Below are 22,866 nucleotides of genomic sequence, written 5' to 3'. Positions count from 1 at the left end.
AGAAACAGGTGAGATCATTTCTCGGTCTGATAGGTTTCTACAGGAAGTTTATACCACAGTTCTCCGACATATCCGTACCTTTGACTGACCTTACAAAGAAAAACAAACCAAATAAAGTTGAATGGTCAGACACAACACAAAAATCTTTTGACAAGCTTAAAGAGTGTATTTGTAGTGACTCTGTATTACGGAGTCCAGATTTTTCTAAAAAGTTTATTTTGCAGACTGATGCGTCCGGTAAGGGTCTAGGTGCTGTACTAGAGCAAGAATTTGATGACGGAAGGCGTCCAATTATGTTTATCAGCAAGAAACTCTCTGGAGCGGAATGCAACTACGCAGTGGTAGAAAAGGAGTGCTTTGCCATAGTGTGGGCGGTTAAAACTTTGAGAAACTATCTAGAGGGTAAAGAGTTTGCTATTAATACTGATCATGCTCCTTTACAGTGGTTACAGAGGATGAAAACCAGTAACCAACGGTTACTCCGTTGGAGTTTGATACTTCAGGAATTTAATTATACAGTTTTTTACATTGCAGGCAAGACAAACATTGTTGCAGATGTTTTGTCTAGATGTGGCGATATTTAGATAACCCCTGAGTGTGACGTTATTACAGCGTTATTGTGTTAATTTTGGTTTTATTTTAGTGTTACAGGACTGAATTTTTTTTATGTTTGATGTGTACATATTTGTTTTTTTTTTTTTTTTACTGATATAGCTTAATTTCAGATTAGATTTTGAAGTTTGTTGTTTCTGGTCGGACTAAATGTTCTTTAGTCTCCTGGAAAGGGACGTTTGTAACAAACTTCAGTTAATTATTTATATGATTTATTTTACACCTAGGACTATATTTTATGTTATCTCTTATTTTCACTAACACCGGTAATCTAGTCAAGCAGACCTTGTTTATCACGTGATTACGCACCTATTGAAATTTAACAGGTGAGTCTCAAATCAGTCGGCACATGATCATTGAGAGTAGCACACGTTTGTGCAGTTGGGTTTGTGGTTTAGATAGCAATTTGGACATTATAATTGTCAGGACAAAATATTTTACATGTCGCAAATCAATTAAGTCAATGTAGAATTAAGTTCTATACTGATTTTTTTTAATTTAATTTAATTTATGGTTTTTTTTTCAATTTTTTACCGGACATCGTTTGCCCTCTCTATTTTGATCCACAGTCACTCATATCTACAATAAACCATGAAAGAGACGAAGACGACTAAAAAAAGTTTTAAAACAATCCACATTCAGAGGCATAATATTAATTTGCATCACGTGGAAGTTAAGTTGTATTTGCGAGTAGACTGGTTATCTGAAAGGGGTATAACGTCAGGCGTTCAATGCCTCCCGAGAAGAAACGATTCCGCTTTTGACAACAAATTAATACCCTCCGCATGCATGTGCCAAAACAATATTTTGCTACTATTTTGTTTGTTTATAGTTCCGTTTATCGTTTAAAGGAAATTTTGGCACATTGTAACAAACTTCAGTTAATTATTTATATGATTTATTTTACACCTAGGACTATATTTTATGTTATCTCTTATTTTCACTAACACCGGTAATCTAGTCAAGCAGACCTTGTTTATCACGTGATTACGCACCTATTGAAATTTAACAGGTGAGTCTCAAATCAGTCGGCACATGATCATTGAGAGTAGCACACGTTTGTGCAGTTGGGTTTGTGGTTTAGATAGCAATTTGGACATTACAATTGTCAGGACAGGACATGGATGTCCAAAGGCTAATTGAAACAACACTCAGGGGTTTTTAGGCCCGGTTTTAGTGTGCGTTGGCACGTTGCTAATTGTCGACTGGTCGGAGATAATGGTGTCGATGAATTAATGGTGTCGGGGTTAAAAATGGTAACAACTCGGTGATATATTGGTTGGAGTTACAACGCATGGAGGCGGTGATAAATTTATAGTCCGTTTCTATTTATTTGGAGCAAAAAGTCCGTAAAATTATATACATTTTTAGTTGAGAAATCGAGAAGTCCGTGCAGTATTTATGCAGTTTAAAGCAGTTATAGTTTGTTATTCAGCATTATATTTATTCATACAAATTTAGTGTTCTCTTCAATCAATTTAGAAGCAACCAGATATATGTGAAAATTAGTTAATTCGTCCGTTTAATTATAAAGAGAAATTTAAAGGGGAACAACCCAGTTCATCATTTACATCTACAGTACGCACAACGAGGAACGTATCCGGGCAGTGTGCGGAAAGTGTGCAGGCCGAAATTTGTTTGATTTATGTTTATTTCATGACATTTTGTTTTGTTCCGTGTGTGTTTATTTAGTTACATTTGTGTTCTCATTTCATATTACATTTTTTGTTGAATTTACTTTATTTTGTTTTGTTAATTAAATTTATATTTTAATTTGGTTTTGTATGACATTGGCCACCTGACAATTCCCAAAGAACTTACTTCGTTACACACATACCTGCGGAGGGTACGAATTCTCGTAAAATGTACTGAAAATCTTTGTTTTTTAAGCAATAATTACAAATCATGGCGTTTTCGATGTTCTATTGTGACGTCACGGAACGTGATTTTTGCCGAAAATAACATGTTTTCTGAAAACACACTTTATGATGATTATTTTAGTTGGTAATATATAACTGTGAAGGAACTTTTTTTTTTTGTGAAAATTGGGGCCGATTTCGAAGAAAACATTATGGACGGCCGGTACGATCACAATCGTTGTTCAATATACTAAACTTTATAAAAATTAAAAATATAGATAATAAAGAAATCTAAAATTCTCAGATATAACTATAACAAGCTACGGGTATATTTATAACTGGAAGTCGTTAGGTTTGCTTTCTTACGGTGGGACAAAATAATGTCTTAAAATGGGAGCTTTAACGGAGAACCAGTGTGATGTAAAAACAAATAAATTAAGAGGGAAAGATCTTACGGGGGAACTCCGCCATATTGGGATCGTGGTAACTTCAGTTACCATCATCCGCTTGTCAACAGTGCTTGTGCAATGCCAAGATACAGGTATCGTCAGATTGTAGATCCATGATGTGAATATGTATGTAACAATAATATTTAGTTTGCTTTAAATTTACCGATAACAAAATATATAGTTGAATTGGTAACTTTTTAGAATAAGTTTATTTAAAGGATCGATAAGTTTACCAGGATCGTTTCTAAATTTGCAGGCACAATTCACAACATTTCTGTAAAAACGAGGATGTGCTATCCCGTTTGAAATAAGTACAACCAAACTTCAAAACCAAATCTTTATATTTATGGAAGAATTTAGTAAAGCTTTTAAAAAGTAATTTGTGGTAACGAAACCCCTGGTTTAATAATTTACCAGTAGTACATAGATTACGTTCGTTAAAATCAAAAACGTCACAACAGACACGGCATAGCGAACGAGTAGTGAAATACAAAAACCGTTAGTGCCAAAGGAACACCAACATCCAAAAAGGGAAATTTACAATAGGAAACGAAAAACGGGGAACGAAAATATTCTTGGTTCACGCCATTAACCACCATTCATTTTTTTGTGTAAGTTTATTTTTTAACGATAAACACTGCACTAGATCCTTATTCTTAAATAACATATACATTGAGCTAAAAGGGGCTTTTAAACCATTAAATCATTGTCAACTATCTAGTGCTAAGTTGATTTGTCTGTTTTTTTCCCATGGCGTTGTCAGATTTTCTTTTTCTTATCTGAGTTTTTAATGACACCACGGGATCTCCCCCCCCCCTTTTTTTAACTTTGCTTTAAAGATTTTGCTGACATTTTCGTTATTTTTTATTGATTTTTTCTATGTTCAGTTGTATATTTCAAGATTACTATTATAAAGAAGATAATAAGTCTTAAGATCCTAAAATTACATTGATTTGTAGAAACACCACACAACAAACAAAATAAGGCTATCTACCGACAGTACTTGTTGGTAATATACCCTGTGACTGCCATTGGTAGGGGATGTTTGTATCGATGGTCTGCGTGTTGATAAGGGTGGATTTAGAATTCTGGGAATGTCAATCAACCAGAAGTCTACACGGTCCTTTAACATTTGTTGACCAGTTGTAATGTTGATATCAAAATCAATGTAATGTTCAGTTGTTGTGTCATATTCTTCCCATTTTGGCAGTTCTTCTCCATTGACATCTCTGAAAAGTATAATTATATAATTAGTGTTAGTTGATATATATATTATCTGTAAAGCATTTTGTGTCTTTTATCTATTTTTTAGTTTGATAAAACATACCAGGCTTAATATATAGTAAGTCAGAAGCGAACTTTTTCTATGTAAGACTTATCTGTGGCACTCGAATAAATGGATCAATGTCATCATAATGAAACATAAAAAAACAAGAATGACGTGTGTGTCAATGATGTACTTTTAACTTCATCAAAAACTACCTTGACCAAAAACTTTAACCTGAACTTCGCACTATCATTTTCTATGTTCAGTGGACCATGCAATTGGGGTCAAAACTATAATTTGGCATTAAAATTGGAAAGATCATATCATGGGGAACATGTGTACTAAGTGTCAAGTTGATTGGACTTAAACTTCTTCAAAAACTACATTGACCAAAAACTTTGACCTGAAGCGAACGGACGCACGGACGAACGAACGAACGAACGAACGAACGGACGGACGCACGGAGGCACAGACCAGAAAACATAATGCCCATCTACTATCGTAGGTGGGGCATAAAAACACATAGCGGTGCACGAAGGCAAAACAGAATATGCAATACATTCTCAATATGCCATACACATACTTAATAAATCAACAGAAGTAAGCCGCCGATTAAAAGTAATAAATCGAAATAGAGAATACAAATGTCGGGTTACCAACTAAATCCGGGGGAAACCAATCAACTATAAGAGGAAAACAACAGAACAACAGAAACATTAAACTGCAACAACAATAAACGCCAAGATACATAAAAACGGACTTTTTGACATCAATTTTAATTCCTGTCTTAGTACAGGACATTTTAAGGAAAAAGTAGCGGGTTGAACCTGGTTTAAAAATTCAAATTCAAATTCACCACACACAAAATGGATGCCAAGGTAACAACAACAACAACAACAACAACAACAATGTAATCTATTGAAAATAAACTGTTTTAAGTTATCGGATGTAGTTTGTTTTACTCTAATTAAAAGATTACTGTCTCCATCATTCCTCTCACTGAAAATATTATTGAAATATATTTGATATCAAATTCAAAATTGTAAAGATTGGTGATGAACGAATTCAGTCTCACTTACTTTACTATTTGAAACCAGACATCGCAGAACTTTGACTAAAATAGAGTTGGTTCGTTTAATTTTCATAAAGTTTTGACAAAAGATTTACTTTGACCTGTTTACAAAAATATAAAAATTTCTAGAAATTTGAACCGCTCAATTTACAGGAATAATTTATTTTGGTTGGCTATATAGCATTTTGACAAACACTTATTTTGATCGTTGAAAAGCTTGATTTCTCCAAATTAACAGTATGTGATTAAAACACTCAGCTGATTTTTAAGAGCTAACTCCCTTAGGTGTTCTGTACCCTCTTTAGTCAAACGAAAAATGTCCCCACAGAAACAAGATTTGATAATGGTTGTATCATATCATGATGAAATAAAAGATGTTCTTAACAGATGTTTTTTAAACTTTCATTTTTGGTAAAAATTTGTCTTACTTGTACAATGTAGATATGTAAATATTATTAATAAAATCTTTTAAGTAAACGTTTAAAATTACGTTCATTTCATTCAACCAGAAGTCTACACGGTCCTTGAACAAATTTTGACCAGTTGCAATGTTGATAGTTTAAAATTCAATGTATGTACTCCACTGTTGTGTTAATATCACTCTAATGGTTAAATAAAGATATTATTTGTTTTCACTTTAAAGTTCTGAAATTTCATTTTTAAGATCTAAAGATATAAATGGAGAAATGCACAAGAACCAAATATCTCCCCGTTTTGACGATAAATAGGTATAAGAAGATGTGGTATGAGTGCCAATGAGACAACTCTCTATCCAAGTCACAATTTGTAAAAGTAAACCCCTATAGATCAAAATACGGTCTTCAACACGGAGCCTTGGCTCACATCGAACTGCAAGCTATAAAAGGCCACACAAATGACTAGTGTAAAACAATTCAAACGCGAAAACCAACGGTCTAATCTAAATAAAAAACGTGAAACACTTATGAACCATATCAACAAACGACAACTACTGAACATCAGATTCCTGACTTAGGACAGTTGCAAACAAATACAGCGGGTTTAAACGGTTTTATAGGTACCATTCTATAACGAATCATCACCCTTATATATTAAGCTTGGTCCTAAAATATACTCATCATAGATACTATCATACTAGGATTGAAGTTTTGAATTTGCGCCAGAGGCGCGTTTGGCCCACAAAAGACTCATCAGTGACGTTTAAATGTTTATCTTAATTATCTAAGTTATAATCGATAAAAAGTAATTGTGAAATTTCACACAAAAAGCTGACGAACAAAAATTATGATAAAACTAAAAATAGCTATATTAATTATGTATCCGAAATTTTACACAGAACAGTGTGGCAATCGTACTACATCTTAATTTTATAATATATTTTACTTAAAAACAATCAAATATAATAAACCTTTACAGTGTAATACTCACCCTGTTTTGGCAAAATTGGTCCAGTACTTCATTAAATTTGAAGACAGCTCTCTATCTTGTTCTGTGGGGAGGGATTCAATGAAAAAGAAATAGAATAGTTCGGTGGCATGTGCTGAAACATCAAACCACTCCGGACGAGGTTTGTCAGGAAGAAGATATGATGGTTTAGAGAAAATATACTGAAATTGTCTTCCACTATCATTTCCTGTGTGAAGGCGCAGGGATTCAACTCCGGAGATTAAAAACCTAGGGTCTGAAAATGCATTTAAAACATTTTTACTAAGCTGATCACGTGTTAATGCTGCACCGTATTTATCACATATAAGGGAGGCTATATCGGTGTTACTATTGTATATATCATCTACAATATCCTGAGCAATAACGTTACAAAGTATACGTTTTGGTATATGATCTGTTGCGTTAAATTTATAAAAATTTTGAACACCACCTAGATATATATCTAACAAAAGTGAACCCTCTCCTGTTGTAACACCAATGATGATATCCAGCGACTTATAAAATCTAGATGCTTGTGATTGTGAATTCCGTAACAATTCTTTTGGTTGAGTAGGCAACAATTCGCCATCAATTACTGGGGCAAATGATCCTACTGAAATTATCTTCCCTAAAACGTTTGCATCTACGTATTTCATGCATTGAGTTAATTCCCCTGGATCTGATTGAGAACATCCCACATTGTTTGCTACCTGTGAAGAAGAATAGTGTGTAATTGTTCCCAAGCCGGTTTCTGCGAGGGCAAGTCCACTTTGCAGTATAATCCTTTGATATAGTCCTTGATTTTGCGGCATAATAGATAATAAACCTAAATCTAATGCCCCAGCTGATTCTCCAAATATTGTGATAGATTGACTGTTTCCACCGTATGAGGCTATATTATCTTTTACCCACTGTATCGCCAAAATCTGGTCCCATAACCCATAATTTCCTTTACTATTGCCGGTTGCAAAGAAACCAAAAATATTTAAACGGTATTGAATAGTAACAACTATAACATCTCCTACCAAGGCTAAATATGCTGCGTCGTATAGTTGTGTTTGTCCGTTGGAATTACCACCGCCATGGATCCAGACCATCACAGATTTTCTATTTCCGGTTGAAACATGATGTGGAATATATATATTAAGATAAAGACAATCTTCGGAGATATTTTTATTTTTCAAATTGGATCCGGACATGTCTTGATAACATGACGGACCAAAGTGTCTAGCATCTAAAGTGTTGTCCCATGATCCATACGGCTGTGGTTTCTCGAACCGTAAATTATCGACAGGTGCTTTAGCAAATGGTACGTTCTTGAATTCATAAACATCCTCACTCAATAATTTCCGACGTAAACCGAGAAGTCCACCAAGTGGAGTACTAATTGTTACTTCTTGTAAATCTTGAGAGAAAGCTGGCAATAATACATATAGCAGAACTGTTAACTTTACTGAAATCATAATGGCCTCTTCTGAAAGATAATATTAAATGACGATTTACTCAAATTGTACAATACCTTTATATCTATTTTTCCTAAATTTATAATTTTCTACTTATCTACTAGCTAATTATTGGTTAGGAGTTGATAGATGAAAATTAAGTTTTGACAAAGTCTTACCGTATAATGAGTTTTATACTGTTGTTAATTAAACTTTTGAATTTTTGAAATACTAAGGCTTTTTCTACCTCAGGAATAGATTACCTTAGCTGTATTTGGCAAGACTTTTAGGAATTTTGGTCCTCAGTGCTCTTCAATTTCGTACTTTGTTTGGCCTTTTAACTTTTTTGGATTTGACCGTCACTGATGAGTCTTTTGTACACGAAACGCGCGTCTGGCGTAAATACGAAATTTAATCCTGGTATCTATGATTAGTTTATTTGTCTTTTGATTCTTTTCTCTTTTGGCCATGGCGTTGTCAGTTTGTAATCGTGGTATCTATGATTAGTTTATTTGTCTTTTGATTTTCTCTTTTGGCCATGGCGTTGTCAGTTTGTAATCGTGGTATCTATGATTAGTTTATTTGTCTTTTGATTCTTTTCTCTTTTGGCCATGGCGTTGTCAGTTTGTAATCAACTTAGGAGTTTGAATGTCCATTTTTTGTATCTTTCACTATTCTATTGCCAATGAGACATCTCTCCACCAGAGATCTAGAACAAATGACATAGACGTTAACTGCTACAGGTCCTCGTACAGCCTTCAACAATGAGCAAATCTCATACCGGATAGTCGGCTATAAAACAGTATTCCAGCCAGGATTTCAAAAGGACAGGGAGCCAATCATGAAAATACACTTAAGAATGCTAATTGAAAATTATAAAAAAACAGGTTCAAGCATTGTCTTATGTAAATGGCAAGGGTTTCAGCTAGGAAAATTTAGGGCTTTATTCACTATTACGCGTGGTGAAATTCAGCCTTATTTTTGTGTTTGAATCCAAAGTAAAAGGATGTAATTTGAGAGCTCTTCGTTTATTTATTATATTTTAAACCTGTCTTTAGTCCCCCAAACCTAAGTCAGGTATATAACATGTGTCCCAAGGCAGGAGCATGTAGTACAGTGACTGTCGTTTGTTGTTGTTTGTTTTTCGTACATATTTTTGTAAATAATTGTAAATAAGGTAAGTCGTTAGTTTTCTCATTTGAATTGTTTTACATTTGTGATTTAGGGGCCTTTTATAGCATGATTATGCGATAGGTGCCTTTGTTCATTGTTGAATGGCGTACGGTGACCTTAAGCTGTTAATTTCTGTGCCATTTGGTCTCTTGTGGAGAGTTGTTTCATTGGCAGTTATACTTCTTCCTTTATAGTGAAGGTGAATAAAACCCCAAAACATCTTTTAAAGTCAAACCCGGACAAACACTAGAAACGTTGAAGGCTAATACTAGTAAAACACCCAAAGACATCTATTAAAAGTATAGCTAAGCCTGAAAAAACTATCAATATTTTCAAGACAATATCGCAGTACTGGTTACTAGGCTTGTGATACATTCGAGGACTTACAGTCGACCAGCCGATGTATCGACCAATTTGCGGAAATATTTACATTTTATTGCTAGGTTCTTCCACTGTCATGTGTTGTATTGTACGTACTGATATAAGAATCGCATGTTTACAGTTATAAAATTAGATTATTTTTTTACGGGCTCCACATTGTATGCATTTGTTATCAATCATACATGTATATATGTACATATTGTAAAATATTCTTTACTTAGATTTAGTAAGATGTTCTTCAAGTAGATCTTTGAACATAGTATCTATAAAGATAATACATTATAGGTCTTGATATGTGACTGTTCTGGGTTTTTTCGACTTGCATACATCATGGAAGTAAAAAAACACTTCCATACATACATTGAGCATGATAACTTTCTTCTAAACATTTCCTTAAGGGCATCCGATACAGTTTACATTTCCGATGATACTAACTGTTACTGATGATATTATATTTGTATATGTACATCCTATAAACTGTATTACTTTTGAATTAGAAGAAATAATGCAAGTACTTACCGAATAGTTATGTCTACGGGTCATGGTTCAAAATAAACAATAAATTTACGTCAAGATTTTATTTTATTGTCAAAATTGTACAGGTAATTCAATGGATACGGATGAACAACACTAATGGCACAGTAAACGAAAGTCCGAACTCTATAGCACCATACATTTAAATGGAAAAAGTTAACAATGTTTACACGGGTAGTCCTCAATCATATATAAAGTAAAGAAACAGAACATTAACTATGTAACATATTTATGTTAGATTTTGCAAAGAACTTGGATACGCTGACGTACGATAAGCAAGTGTCAGTAAATTAAATTACTATGTTAAGTTAACCTCTCCAATAGGATAACTAGGCAATTTGTTTCAAATGTACGCTAGAATCCATCGAGAAGTTTAAAGTTCCCATAGCTGATGCTGGACAAAAGAACTTCTTGTAGGGGCGAAACTCCCGGAAGTTCACGGGCTTTTTAAGGGAAAATAACCAATATTTGTCATTAAATTCATCAATAGCAACATACTTGGTCGGCTGAGAGAAGAAAATTACGATAAAGAAAACATACAAGAGCTTTTATTTTCTATCATCATTTCTGCCAAAGATGGTTGCTGCTTACAAGAAATCTTCTGAACCAATATTTCCAAGTGGTAAAGTTGAAATCATCCCTGTGACAATTTTCCGGTCGACATCACAATTAGGTTGAACGTTATGGAATATCTATTTCACAAATTGCTAATGACTACGGATATGCTCCAATTGTTGATATAACCCAATCCCGTCCTCTTTTCTTCGAATGTGAAATACCTAATAAGGCTTACCACTGGATTAACGTTTGTACTTGCATCAGCAATACATAGTGGGTTCCATACGTCAAGCAGAATGTGCTTACCCTTCAGCAGCACCTGCTATCATACCGTTTTGGTGGGGTCTATGTTGCTCAGTCTTACGGAGCACCTGCTATCACACCGTTTTGGTGGGGTCTATGTTGCTCAGTTTTACGGAGCACCTGCTATCACACCGTTTTGGTGGGGGTCTATGTTGCTCAGTCTTACGGAGCACCTGCTATCACACCGTTTTGGTGGGGTCTATGTTGCTCAGTTTTACGGAGCACCTGCTATCACACCGTTTTGGTGGGGTCTATGTTGCTCAGTCTTACGGAGCACCTGCTATCACACCGTTTTGGTGGGGTCTATGTTGCTCAGTCTTACGGAGCACCTGCTATCACACCGTTTTGGTGGGGTCTATGTTGCTCCGTTTTACGGAGCACCTGCTATCACACCGTTTTGGTGGGGTCTACGTTGCTCCGTTTTACGGAGCACCTGCTATCACACCGTTTTGGTGGGGGTCTATGTTGCTCAGTCTTACGGAGCACCTGCTATTACACCGTTTTGGTGGGGTCTATGTTGCTCAGTTTTACGGAGCACCTAATATCACACCGTTTTGGTGGGGTCTATTTTGCTCAGTCTTACGGAGCACCTGCTATCACACCGTTTTGGTGGGGTATATAATGTTCAGTCTTACGGAGCACCTGATATCACACTGTTTTGGTGGGGTCTATGTTTCTCAGTCTTACGGAGCACCTGATATCACACCGTTTTGGTGGGGTCTATTTTGCTCAGTCTTACGGAGCACCTGATATCACACCGTTTTGGTGGGGTCTATGTTGCTCAGTCTTTTTTTGTCTATGTTGTGTTTAATACACTTGTTTTATACAGATGATTTTGAATATCTCTTAAGGAGGCTCGAGGGTATAAAAATTTCAGAAAAAAAATAAACTTTTGTTTTTCATTTCAAATTTTATTTGTTACCTTTTGTAGTTGTTTCTTATTATATGGTACAAAAATCATTCAAAACAAACAATTCGTGTTGGCCCCAGATGACTTTTAAAATGTATACATCATTGAAAAAGTTCCCAATTATCTCCCTTTGGTGGAAAAATGCCATTTTTTGGCTTTAAAATTGAAATATCTTTTCTAACTCATCGGTGACCTATATTTTTTAATATAATTTCCATATAAGCTGTACTTAAACTAAATAATTGTAAAATTTGAGCGATTTCTGTAATAAATATCTTTCTTTTTTTTCGATATTACCTTTATTTCTCCTATTACTTCAACAGAAAAAAAACACCTTTACAAAAATGTATGCTTCTTTCGAAGGCAGATTGTGGGCGCAAATGAACGGTGACCCCACTTTTTTATTTTATTTTTCTATTAACTATAAGATAAAGTTAATTTATAGAAAAATATAGAGAAATCCTATATAAATGATTTAGACCCGCGAACCCCCTTAAGTATCTTTTTATTTAGTATCTTTTGTCTCTCTTTAAGGGTCTAATTTGTTTTTTTATGTTGAATAAGTTAACTGATTGTAATATAATGGTCATTTATCTAAGTGAAAAACGTTCAAACCATTTGCTTAAAAATATGTTTAAAAAAAGATGCGGTGTCGTCAGTTAATCGAATAAAAAAATCAAAGCTTTTGAAAGATAGTCAAAAAGCAAGTGTCTATTTCAATGTTGTCGTTTCATTCTATTTTGTTTTTCTCTTTGAACATGTCTAATTTACTAACCACTTGACCGAAAATGATCAACAGATTATATAATATGAAATATGAAAACATTACGTCATACATGTACGTGCGAAGCGCCTTCCTGGATTCACCTTCATCGGGAACGCCCAAAGCCGAATACTCGAAATTCGAGGATGCATAAGAACTGACATAAGCTATCTGACAAAAGAAAAACCACCTAAAAATAGTCAAATTCATCTAAGGTCAATTAATTGCCTGACGAAGTTGAAACCTTAGTTTCTTCATAATTTCAAAATTTATAAAAGGACAATTTTAGAAAGGTTTAATATAAATCATGTCAGTACCGAAGTACTGACTACTGAGCTGATGATACCCTCGGGGACTGATAGTCCACCAGCAGAGGTATGGGCCGAGTGCTATAAAAATGAAAACAACACGTTCTTAATTACATGTGTCTGAGGCGCTTTTCTGATTTACCTTCAGAAGCGTTCAAAGCCAAATATTTGAAAGCCGAAGAAGTATAAGAACCGAACAGTTGCAAAGCTATATGACCGAAAAGAACCTAAAAATAGTATTATACCCAATTAATATTTTCTCTATAAAATAAACACTATTTGTTTTTACTATTTTTATTAAATTGCAAGCGTTGAAATATTTGACCGTCAAAAGTTTCCAACTATTATCTATGGAACGCCATGACTGCCTTATGTTGATGATCAGCATTATATGCAGTGTTCACACCATTATATGCAGTGCTCACAACATTATATGAAGTGCTCACAACATTATACGCAGTGATTCAAACATTATATGCAGTGGTCACAACATTATATGAAGTGGTCAAAACATTATATTAAGTGGTCACAACATTATATGAAGTGGTCACAACATTATACTTTTTTTGCTGATGAAGGTGATGATCGGTGATGGTGTAATGATGTTTGATGTATGATGAGATTGATGTATGATGAGATGATTTGGTAAACTTCGTTTTTTAGCGGAAATTACTGAATCCATAATTGGTAATGCCCAGCAAACAAATTTAAACAGTTATTAAAGTCATGTTATCATTAAGGCAGTATACAACATTTAAAACTGATTGAACTAAGTAAATTAAGAAGTATGATCAATTTACCACAAACTTATTCTACATCAAGGTATTTTAAACTTATTTTGATAATCAGTTTCACCATATTCACAACTTAATATGTATATATATATATCGATCGGCAATCTTCGGATGACTCCGCTACTCCCCTTCTATCGTTAGATGCGGCACGGAATCGACCGAGTTGTGACGAATGGTATATATATTTAAGTGTTAAATAAATTGCTTCGCCGAACTCAGCTGGATACGACCGCAGAGGTCCAACCCTGAACCGTTTGGACAAAAATGGACACACTATTCACGCTTGATTCAGGTTTGAATTTGGAATGTAATTAAATATTTGACACATAATAGATTTCTGACACAGAATAACTGTAGTCAAAGAACTTAAAATTGGTTATATAATTTGAATTTATACTTAATTTTTTGCGTTTACACTACGCTGTTGCGAATTGCCCCACCCCCTCCAAAAATTAAAAAATACCCTCCTTTTTTGTTGATTTTGTGCAATACACTATGCTGTTGCATACTGACCCCAACCCGAAGAAGAAAAGAAGAATGTATCCCCACTTTTTTTCTTTTTAATTTCTGAAATCTGATATGAGAAAAAAAAATTCTATACACATAATTTTAAAGCAGTGTAAGGGAGGTAATTAAACATGTTTGGATTACCTCAATATATTTGGATTACCTTCCTTACACTAGTTTCAAATTGTCTTAATTGGCCATTAACCAAAAAACCCTTGTTTTCCCTTTTTTTGCCTCTAATTCCTAAACGGTTTGAGCCATAACACCTCCCCCCACTTACCCCTCCAAGCAAATCATAACCATCCCTTTGTGGTATGGAAACTTGGGGTATAATTTCAGAGAGATTCATACACTTAATGACTGGAAACTACAAAAATGTTTATTTGGATCCCCTTTTTGGCCCCTAATACCTAAACATTTGAGCCCATAACCCCCAAAATCAATCCCAATCTTTCTTTAGTGTTTATAAACCTTGTGTTAAAATTTAATTGATTTCTATTTACTTATACAAAAGTTATTATCCGGAAACCATCTGTCTTCGGCGACGATGACGACGACGACGTGATAGCAATATACGACCATTCTTTTTTATTTATTTTTTGCAGTCGTATTAAAACATATAAATTTATACACATACATAATTGTGCATTTCTGATCATTTAACTCTAAATAAATATCTTCAGATTACTCGGGACTGTAATTAAGATATGTGATGACCCAGTATTTTTCAAGGAGAACCAAATATTTGTCAGAAGTATACTGTTCATTGCATTTTTTTTTTTTTTTTATTTTTTTTATTAATGTTGGTCAGCAATGTTATTCGAAATAGAATTTTACTTAAACATTTACGCTTTTCAATCATATTTTAAAAAGGCATGGCACAGCATAGACCGAATTCTTCTGTCCCTATAATGCATATATTTCCTAATTTACATTTGCTTTTTATTGATTTTGCTATTTTCTCATTGTTTTATATTGCACAAAAAAAAAAAAAAAATAGAAAATAGCAAAATCAATAAAAAGCAAATGTAAATTAGGAAAATATATGCATTATAGGGACAGAAGACTTCGGTCTAAGCACAGCAATGTTTGGTGCAAAATAACTAGTTTGTGAATTTAAATTCTTTTAAGTATGTAATTCGGACTATGAATTTCTCGTTTTTTTATATAGATCATACCGTTGGTTTTCCCGTTTGAATGGTTTTATACTAGTAATTTTGGGGCCCTTTATAGCTTGTTGTTCGGTGTGAGCCAAGGCTCCGTGTTGAAGGCCGTACATTGACCTATAATGGTTTACTTTTTTTAAATTGTTATTTGGAAGGAGAGTTGTCTCATTGGCACTCACACCAAAACCTCCTATATCTATATATGCTATACATGAAAGTCAAATTAGTTTCGACAATTTTCCAATTTTTACCCCGTGAGTGATCCATATACACGAGAAAGAAGCCCCACAGAAACAATCAAGATCCATCGTCAAAAGCAACTTTCCAGATAACGAAAAAAATATTCAGATATGAAATTATCAACCTTTTACATTGATTAGAACTTCTTCATAAAATTAAATGCATTTTGTGTTTTAGAAAGATATGGGCATTTATTTTCATTCATGCAAAAGGTGTGAAAATTAACTAAGTTGTGGTACAACTATGAGATGCTCCCTCAGGTAAAAAAACCGGTTTGTATTGTTTTGACTGTTCTTAATTGACATGGACAAGAGGTATCTTCACAACTATAGATGAGTTAAAGAGTTTATCTGAGTCAGTGAGTGAACAGTATCAAAGTAATTCAGGTGTTTGTTTATTTTTACACCTTCTGCAGAAAGAAAAAAAAATGTCCATCAAAAACCAAGAAAGATCTTTCTCAAACACAAAATGCATTTAACTTTTATATATCTAGTGGATGCTAGGCATTAAGGCATTAAAACTTTCCAAACATCACAGGTAAGTCTGTACACAGAGTAGTTTTTGAGGTGAAAATACGGCCATATTTGTCCATTTGTTATGATGAACCTTGAGCGCATATTATACTGACGACTTATTGTCATTCTCCGCCGATGATACTAACTGTTTGTAATTTTTTAATGATGATATTATATTTGTATATGTAAATCCTATAAGCTGTATTACTTTTGAATAGAAAGAAATAATGCAAGTACTTACCAAATGGTTAAGTGTAAGGGTCAAAATAAACAATAAATTTACGTTAAGATTTTATTTGATTTTATAGTCAAAATTGTACAGGTAATGGCACAGTAAACGAAAGTCCGAACTCTATAGCACAGTACATTTAAATGGAAAACGTCAACAATGTTTACACAAGTAGTCCTCAATTATATATAAGGTCAAGAAACAGAACATTAACTATGTAACGTATTTATGTTAGATTTTGTAAACAGAGGCGGATTTAGAGGGGGGGCCCAGGGGGCCCGGGTCCCCCCTTTTTGGGAAAAAATTTGGTTGCTTATATAGGGAATCACTGAAGCGTGACTGGAGCGGGCCCCCTCTTAGGTCAGTCAGTGGGCCCCCACTTATGAAAATTTCTGGATCCGCCACTGGTAAAGAACTTGGATACGCTGACGTACAATAAGCAAGTGTTAGTAAATTTAATGACTATGTTAAGTTAACCTCTCCAATGGGATAACAAGCCATTTGTTTCAAATGTACGCTAGAATCCATCGAGAGGTTTAAAGTTCCGCCATAGCTGATGCTGGACAAAAGACCTCCTTGTAGGAGGCGAAACCCCCGGAAGTTCACGGGCTTTTTAAGGAAAAATTCATCAATAGCAACATACTTGGTCGGCTGAGAGAAAAAAAGTACGATAAAAAAAAAATGATTTCAGCTTCCAATTGTGAAATTTTCTTTTCTATGTAGCAACATTCTAGCAGCACACCCGTATGGAGTATATATCTCCCACTTGTTACAACATACCAGAGCTTGCATTTTCTATCATCATTTCTGCGAAAGATAGTTGCTGCTTACAAGAAAGTTTCTGAACCAATATTTCCAAGTGGTAAAGTTGAAATCATCCCTATAACCATTTTCCGGTCGATATCACAATTAGGTTGAACGTTATGGAATATCTATTTCACAAATTGCTAATGACTACGGATATACTCCAAATGTTGATATAACCCAATCCCGTCCTCTTTTCTTCGAATGTGAAATATCTAATAAGGCTTACCACTGAGTTAACGTTTGTACTTGCATCAGCAATACACAGCGGGTTCCATACGTCAAGCAGAATGTGCTTATCCTTCCGGAGCACCTGATATCACACCGTGGGGTCTATGTTGCTCAGTCTTACGGAGCACCTACTATCACACCGTTTTGATGGGGTCTATGTTGCTCAGTCTTACGGAGCACCTACTATCACACCGTGGGGTCTATGTTGCTCAGTCTTTTCTATGTTGTGTTTTATATACTGTTGTTTTCTACAGATGAGTTTGAATATCTCTTTAGTATCTTTTGTCTCTCTATTAGAGTCTAATTTGGGTTTTTACGTTAAATCAGTCCATTGTCTTGATTGTAATCTAATGGTCATTTATCTAAGAGAAAAACGTTCAAACCAGTTGCTTAAAAATACGTTTTAAAGAAGATGTGGTGTCGTCAGTTAATCGAATAAAAAAATCAAAGCTTTAAAAAGATAGTCAAAAAGCAAGTGTTTATTTCAATGTTGTCGTTTTATTCGTTTTTTTTTTCCTCTTTGAAAATGTCTAATTTACTCACCTTTTTACACCAGTAGTTTTTTTTCAATTTTCATTGAAAGTCAAGTGTTACATTAACACAAATCTTGAACTGTCACATAAAAGTGCAAGTCACATCGTATCTCAGCAGATATTGAAGTGCTGTTACTTATGGTAAACTGAGTTGAATCTACAGTAGTTTCAAACTTTGACAGAAATCATAATGATGAACAAATTATAATATGAAATATGAAAACATTACGTTATACGTGCAAAGCGCCTTCCAGGGAACGCCCAAAGCCGAATAAAACTCGAAAGCCGAGGATGCATAAGAACCGAAACAGTTGCAAAGCTAAATATAAAATTTTAATCCTGGTATTTATGATGAGTTTATTTACAACCACTGGGTCGATGCCACTTCTGGTGGATCTTTATTTACCTAAGGGTATCACCAGCCCAGTAGTCAGCACTTCTGTGTTGACTTGAGTTATCATTGATATGTTCATAATAATAAATTAACTGTTATCAAACCTTTGATCTTTTGAAATACTAAGACTTTTCTACCTCAGGAATAGATTACCTTAGCTGTATTTGGCAAAACTTTTATGAATTTTTGGTCTTCAATGATCTTCATCTTTGTACTTTATTTGGTCTTTTAAACATATTTTGATTCAAGCGTCACTGATGAGTCTTTTGTAGACGAAATGCGCGTCTGGCGTAAAAATAAAATTTTAATCCTGGTATCTATGTTGAGATATATAAATCATGTCATAACCGACGTAATGCCTACTGAGCTGATGATACCCTCGGGGACTGATACTCCACCAGCAAAGATATGGACCGAGTGCTACAAAAAAATGAAAATAACACGTTCTTAATTGCATGCGTCCGAGGCACTTTTTATGATTTTCCTTCAGGAAAGTTCAAAACCAAATATTTGAAAGCCGGTGAAGTACGTATAAGAACCGAAACAGTTGTAAAAGCTATATGACCGAAAAGAACCGTAAAATAGTATTATACCTCAGTTAACATTTTCTTTATTAAGTAAGCACTATAATATTTACTATTTTTCAAATTGCAAGCGTTGAACTATTTGACCGTCAATAGTTTCCAACTATTATCACTCGATGAAACTATTTGACCACAAGCGTCAGTATATTTTGCGGATGTCCCCGAGTCTTTCAAACACAAATCAAGTCGTATCAGACGACAGGATCATGCCTCATGTAATAATATTGTAATTCATATTTACTATCGGATAATTGTAATCAGTATGTGTCCGTTACCTCTCACATATCGGATAGGTTCCTTATGTCGTAAATGCATTCCCTTCCCTTTTCACGAATGTGACCTACCAAATTAGACTATTCACCGGGTTTGTAATAACATGAGCAACACGACGGGTGCCACATGTGGAGTAGGATCTGCTTACCCTCCGGGATCACCTCCGCCCCCCCCCCCCCCCCTAAACCTGTTTTGGTGGCGTTCGTGTTGCTTAGTCTTTAATTTTATATTTTGTGTCTTGTACTTTTATTTGTTGGTTTGTCTTTTTCGTTTTTAGCCACGGCGTTTTCAGTTTATTTGCTATCTATGAGTTTGAATGTACCTCTGGTATCTTTCGCCCCTTTTTACACAAGTTAACATGAATATTGATCAATTATGTTGTTCATTTCATTGCATAAGTTTGTGCATGTTGTTTTTTTTCCGTATAATAAAACACTTACTGACTGGTTATTCGTGGAATATCAAGATAATTGCCAACTCGGATACAACTATTACCCTCGGCTTCTCATTAGGGAAATAGTTGCAGCTCGGGGACAATAAACTTAATTTCTAATCGTACCCCGTTAATAAGTTTAAACTATGATACTATTCGATTAAAAAGTTAATTTCATCACTGACTTTTATCGGCAATTTATACATGTCATTGAAGAAACAATTAGAAGCTAGGCTAGTCTGCTTTTTATCAGTTCTTTTGATTTATTAGAGTTACACTATTTTTTTCATCAATATGTATGTGCACGTCTGGTTGTTTTGACGTAAACGTAGCTACGCGCTTACCCTCTTCAAATTCGTACATTTCATTTGCTTCAATGATTGTCCTTCATCAGGATTCTAGGTCGTCAAAATTATCTCCCCATTACGCCATTTAATTTTTCAATCGTAAAAATGAAAGCCATTGTAGGGATGACGCGCTGTAAATTTAGCTTTTGAAAACCTATTTTACCCTCTTAGCATCATTACGATACTTATACACCAGTTATATGTTGAAAGAAAAATGTATCTACTAGCTATTAATCATCGTTTAATGTACTTTTTTGCTTTGAGTCAACTTAAAAACCTTACATGTTTAACTTAGCCACATCCTGTATGTATAAGTCTGTCCCAAATGAGGAGCCTGTAATTCAGTGGTTGTCGTTTGTTAATGTATTACATATTGTTTTTCGTTCATTTTTTGTATACTAATTAGGCCGTTAGTTCTTTCGTTTGAATTGTTTTACATTTGTCATTTCGGGGCCTTTGATAGCTGACTATGCGGGTATGGGCTTTGGTGACCTATAGTTGTTAATTTCTGTGTCATTTGGTCTCCTTGTGGAGAGTTGTCTCATTGGATATCATACCACATCTTGTTTTTATATTAAAACTGTTGTTTGATCGATTGTCAGGGAAAATTTTCGAAAATTAGATAGTTTGATTTTGATATTCTGTCTATTCCATGTAAATGTTATGATAGCAAAATATGTTTTTTAATCATTAGTTTCTAATTTAAATAAAAAAAAAAGCATACAGAGAAAACGACACCATCCGTCTACTTGTTCGGAGAGCTGCTGGTCTTCCACTTCTGCCAGAAAACACAGTTGAAGGTGTTTGGTTTTCGAAAACATCGATGGTGCAGTTACTAATATACCATCTTTGGCTTTTACTTATTTTATAACTCATTACTGGATGGAAGGCAACTAAAGCCTATGGAAACATTACGGAACAGGAGGGACTAATATACCAAACATCTGGAAATCACGCATACGCGGCGGCACAACAAATTGAAGAATTTGGTCGAGGCACACACCCAAATAGCTTTAGTATGATGAATTTGGTCAAGGCACACACCCAAACAGTTTTAGTATGATAAAGTTTTTGAAAATGAAGAAGCCACCCATGTATGTACCTTTTACAACACAGAGCCGAGAAAAATTGAAACCTGTTCCCAGGAATAAATATTGTGAGATCGGCAACCGATTTGAAACATTGAAAACAAGACATAAGAATGAAGCGACCTATAGTTGTTAATATCTGCGTCATTTTGGTCTCTAGTGGAGAGTTGTCTCATTGGCAATCATACCACATCTTCTTTTTTACAATCACACCGATTTGTTATGCTGATACTGCTTCTCATGCCTATTGACTAAAATTATCTATATGTTGAACAATAAAGTGCTTTTGGAATGGGTCACAATGATAATTTTGTGCTACTTAGTGTTCAATTTGATAGAAATTATGCTAAAACTATATGATATCTCAATGAACAGATTTAGAACGAATACTCGCCATTATATATATGAGAACTTTTCATTCAGATACAAGAAAACTAATTTAGTTGTATAAACTGAATATGAGTTATTGTAAATGTTTCTGTTGTTCCGTTGTTTTCCTCTTATAATTGATGTGTTTCTTTCGGGTTTAGTTTGTAACCCGGATTTGTTTCCTCTCAATCGATTTATGTCTTTTGAACAGCGGTTTACTACTATTGCCTTTATATATATATATATTAAACTAATACGATTACAAAATACTACTATGATTCAGAAAGAGTAGTGTTTTTAATACGGGATTCTTAGTCTAATAAAGACATCAAAGACTACAAAGCAAGTAAGGGCTAGATACATTCATTCTAAAAAAAAAAAAAAAAAGAAGAAGAAAATCATTTTAGTTACATTTTAGTTAAAAGCTTAAATTTAAGTTCAGCTTTCAAAAGAAAAAAACACAATTAAGTTAGTTAAAACAAGGATGAAGACCTCTGTAAAGATTACTGCCTATTAATGTGCAGTGAAATAATAATATTATTTTAATACATGTAAAACACTCTAGTTAAATTGATCTATAGAAACACAACACAACATACAACAAGAGAAAGTAACTTATTAGCAGTTCATGTCTGTATACTTTATCACTGCCATTAGTCGGGGATGTTTGTACTATTGGCCTGCGTGTTGATGATGATGGGTTTAATATTCTAGGGATGTCAATCAACCAGAAGTCAACACGGTCCTTAAACATTTGTTGACCAGTTGTAATGTTGATATTTAAATTAATGTAATGTTCAGTTGTTGTGTCATATTCTTCCCATTTTGGCAGGTCTACTCCATTGACATCTCTGAAAAATAAAAGAATTTTGTTTTAACATAAATACAAGAACACATCCGCGGGTCCGTTACTGAATTAAAGTACCGATGCCATATGCTTATCCAGGGTTTTAAGTATTCGTTTTCGTATTATTATCTCATAAAGTCATACTGATTATAAGTTGTACAGTTTTCTCTGCTTTCAAATTCTTTCTGTTTGAAGCCGATGAAATGAAACTTGTTAATTATAAGCTATATACGTTATGTTGGAAAAAAACAGGTTTGAAATGGAGTAATGTTTAATCAATGCCATTGTCTGTTCTATGGTTGAGTTATTGTCTCTTTGAAAAATTCCCCATTTCTATTCTCAATTTCATTGTCCTATATTAGATATATAAAAAGTTTAATTCATTGATTCTGCGTTTTTAGGTCTTCCGGTTATCAAATCTAACCTCTTTAATTTGTTAGATTTGATGTTCAATCAGCATTTGGTGGTTTTTTTCTG

The 22,866-nt window shown here is 34.3% G+C and overlaps 1 protein-coding gene across 4 annotated transcripts in view; it reads right to left on the bottom strand.

Annotated features, from left to right (window-relative positions):
- Positions 1 to 3,110: 3,110 nt before the first annotated feature.
- Positions 3,111 to 22,866, bottom strand: part of LOC143046184 (carboxylesterase 5A-like) — a 126,525-nt gene continuing 106,769 nt past the window's right edge. The window contains exons 1-3 of one of the 4 annotated variants that reach the window (XR_012969086.1): positions 16,499 to 16,555; positions 6,667 to 8,137; positions 4,012 to 4,149 (exon numbers count right to left, since the gene is read on the bottom strand). Coding sequence is in view for 2 of the 4 variants with exons in the window: in XM_076219224.1 (XP_076075339.1) it covers positions 3,864 to 4,149 (286 nt within the window). In the remaining 2 variants the exon portion in view is untranslated. Of the gene's footprint in view, positions 4,150 to 6,666; positions 8,138 to 10,178; positions 10,256 to 16,498; positions 16,556 to 22,069; positions 22,394 to 22,866 lie in introns of those variants that run through there. The other 3 variants (XR_012969087.1, XM_076219224.1, XM_076219223.1) reach the window with 3 other exon arrangements.

The sequence above is a fragment of the Mytilus galloprovincialis genome, chromosome 9 (genome assembly GCF_965363235.1).
Source record: "Mytilus galloprovincialis chromosome 9, xbMytGall1.hap1.1, whole genome shotgun sequence".
In the NCBI taxonomy this organism is placed as follows: domain Eukaryota; kingdom Metazoa; phylum Mollusca; class Bivalvia; order Mytilida; family Mytilidae; genus Mytilus; species Mytilus galloprovincialis.
Note: the sequence above shows the minus strand (reverse complement) of the source record. Positions and strands in the feature narration are given on the sequence as shown.